Genomic DNA, 2,070 nt, shown 5'->3' with positions numbered 1-2,070 from the left:
TTGAGCTGTGTGTAATGTACAACTGGGAAAGAGAGCCATGTGTGAATGCAACTCACTTTTTTCTTGTCTTTTTCCCTAGAAAATACTAGATCTACGTACTTTCCTATACCAGAAGGTGGCTGTTGTTTCCTTGGACCCCAGAAGTTATGGGATGATCCTGGAGAAGGAAGTGTCACCAAGAATAATTGCAAGGGAAAACACATTAAATGTAATCCTCCTTTCCTAACTGAAATCTCTTTTCCTCTAAGCAGGCTTTAAAATAGAGGCTCTGACATGTGCTCACCAACGTAGTCATAGCCCTGTGTATCTCAACAAATGGGCAATGCCTGTCTTGAGGAATCCCTGCTGCATGCTTTAGTTTCTTGCTGTAGCTCCTCACTCATTCCCTGTTCAGCTGCTGTACTGCACCTGAATAAACAACAGGAGGAAAGACTGAAGGGGAAGCCCTCTAATTGCTCTTAATGGCTATATGTTTAGGCAATATTTGCCTAGTACTCCTAAGATGCAAGGGTTATATATCTACACTCAGTGAGTCCTGAAAACAGCACTCAAGTCCCTGAAAATGCTTTCTGTCCACTGAGGGTTCAGAAACTCCACTGATGTCACTGCAAATGGTGAGTCTAGTTCAAACACATGCTTACTGCACGTTGCCTCCAGTCTGTAGGCACAATTCCCACTGAAACCAGTAAAATTCCTCTCCACAAAATGAATGGAAGATATATGCAGCAATGTGATGCTGAGCTACATCACTACTTAGAAAACATGCACAGCTATTCAGGTCTGAGTTACAGCTCCACAATAAAAAGTCAAAGAGTAACAGTACCAGGAGGTTTCATGTCGCTATCATTTCAAGACCAGATAAGCTGAACACTAAAGCTCTAATGTTCGTATTTGGATGTGGGGGGTTCCTCTTGTGTCAGGCCAGAAAACTCAGCCTTAGCTTTGAAATTGAAACAGTTTTTTTCCTGTCAGCATCACTACTAGAAATAGTTGCCATGACTCAAATTACAGCTTCATTTACAGCTTTTGAGACCTCCTGCTTGCCTTCAGGAGGTATCCCTGACCACATCCAAGGCACCCTGTCAGTACCGGTGCCTCTGAGGAGGTGAAACAAACCAGAACTGAGCAAGCAGTTCTCAAAACAAGCAGCAGGATTTAGTGCTCTGAAACGTGGCTACACATATTACAAAGAGAAAAAGCAGTAGGGAAGCTCCCCTGTCACTTGTAAATACATGGTTTTTGCAAAAACTTGGCCAAAAGCTGTACAAGGAGGGAAGTATTTTTACACAGCCACTTTCAGACTAGAATTTGACCTCAAATTCCTGCAATACCACCCCAAAGATTCAACTTACCGTGAGATCGTGCCTGATAGCAAAGTTTTCTGGTTTGATGTCACACAGGTGAAGTCGGTGAGAGAAATCGTTATCAAAATGCTGCACCATGTCCAGAAAGCTGAGTGCAATGTCAGTGATGGCTCTCACCCTGCTTCTGTGGCCTACAAGGGAGGGACCAACCACGTTTTCCAAAGGAAAAAGAGTTTTGTGCCAGGCTTGTCCAGCTGTGAGATACTCCACAGCATAAAAGTGTCCACAAGAGCCAATAATTCGTAGCATGTGTTTGCTGAAGTCCTGTAGCAAACTGAAGTAGATATATTCCTCCTGCTGGAGCAAGGACCACATGCTGGCCACTTGTGCTTTCCAATGTGGTCCCTTCTTCCTTGTCCACAGGGGTCCCACAGTACTGTTAGACAGTTCTAGCCCCAGGACATTTTTGACCTCCAAAGCCACCATCAGCAGAAGTTCTGTTTCAGTAATATCCTGGGTTTCCAACTCCTCTAGCAGACTGAGATGCTGGTAGCTGGAGAAGATTTCCTTTTTGGATTTCAGGATGATGGGCTGGCCTCTCCAGTCAGCCTGGATGACCTTCTTACCTCGGTCGTAGTACAGGCAGTGTTTGTAGACCAGCTTCTGTGCCACACACAGGTCTTCACAGAGGTCACCAGTCAGGGCTCCACTGGTGTAGTCAAGGCACTGGAGTGGAAAAGCAAAATATTCATAGTAGGACCATACA

General features: G+C 44.7%; 1 protein-coding gene across 1 annotated transcript; it reads right to left on the bottom strand.

Annotated features, from left to right (window-relative positions):
* Positions 1–1,352: 1,352 nt before the first annotated feature.
* On the bottom strand, positions 1,353–2,027 carry LOC104384756 (protein FAM69C-like; the record flags this gene model as incomplete). The annotated part of the gene is made up of 1 exon (XM_010005877.1): positions 1,353–2,027. A coding segment is annotated over one exon (675 nt), but the record flags the coding sequence as incomplete, so codon positions are not given.
* Positions 2,028–2,070: the final 43 nt, after the last annotated feature.

This window comes from Chaetura pelagica, unplaced genomic scaffold, assembly GCF_000747805.2.
Source record: "Chaetura pelagica isolate M959 unplaced genomic scaffold, ChaPel_1.0 C11517346, whole genome shotgun sequence".
Taxonomy (NCBI): domain Eukaryota; kingdom Metazoa; phylum Chordata; class Aves; order Apodiformes; family Apodidae; genus Chaetura; species Chaetura pelagica.
The sequence above is the reverse complement of the archived record's forward strand: the minus strand, read 5'-3'. Positions and strand labels throughout refer to the sequence as shown.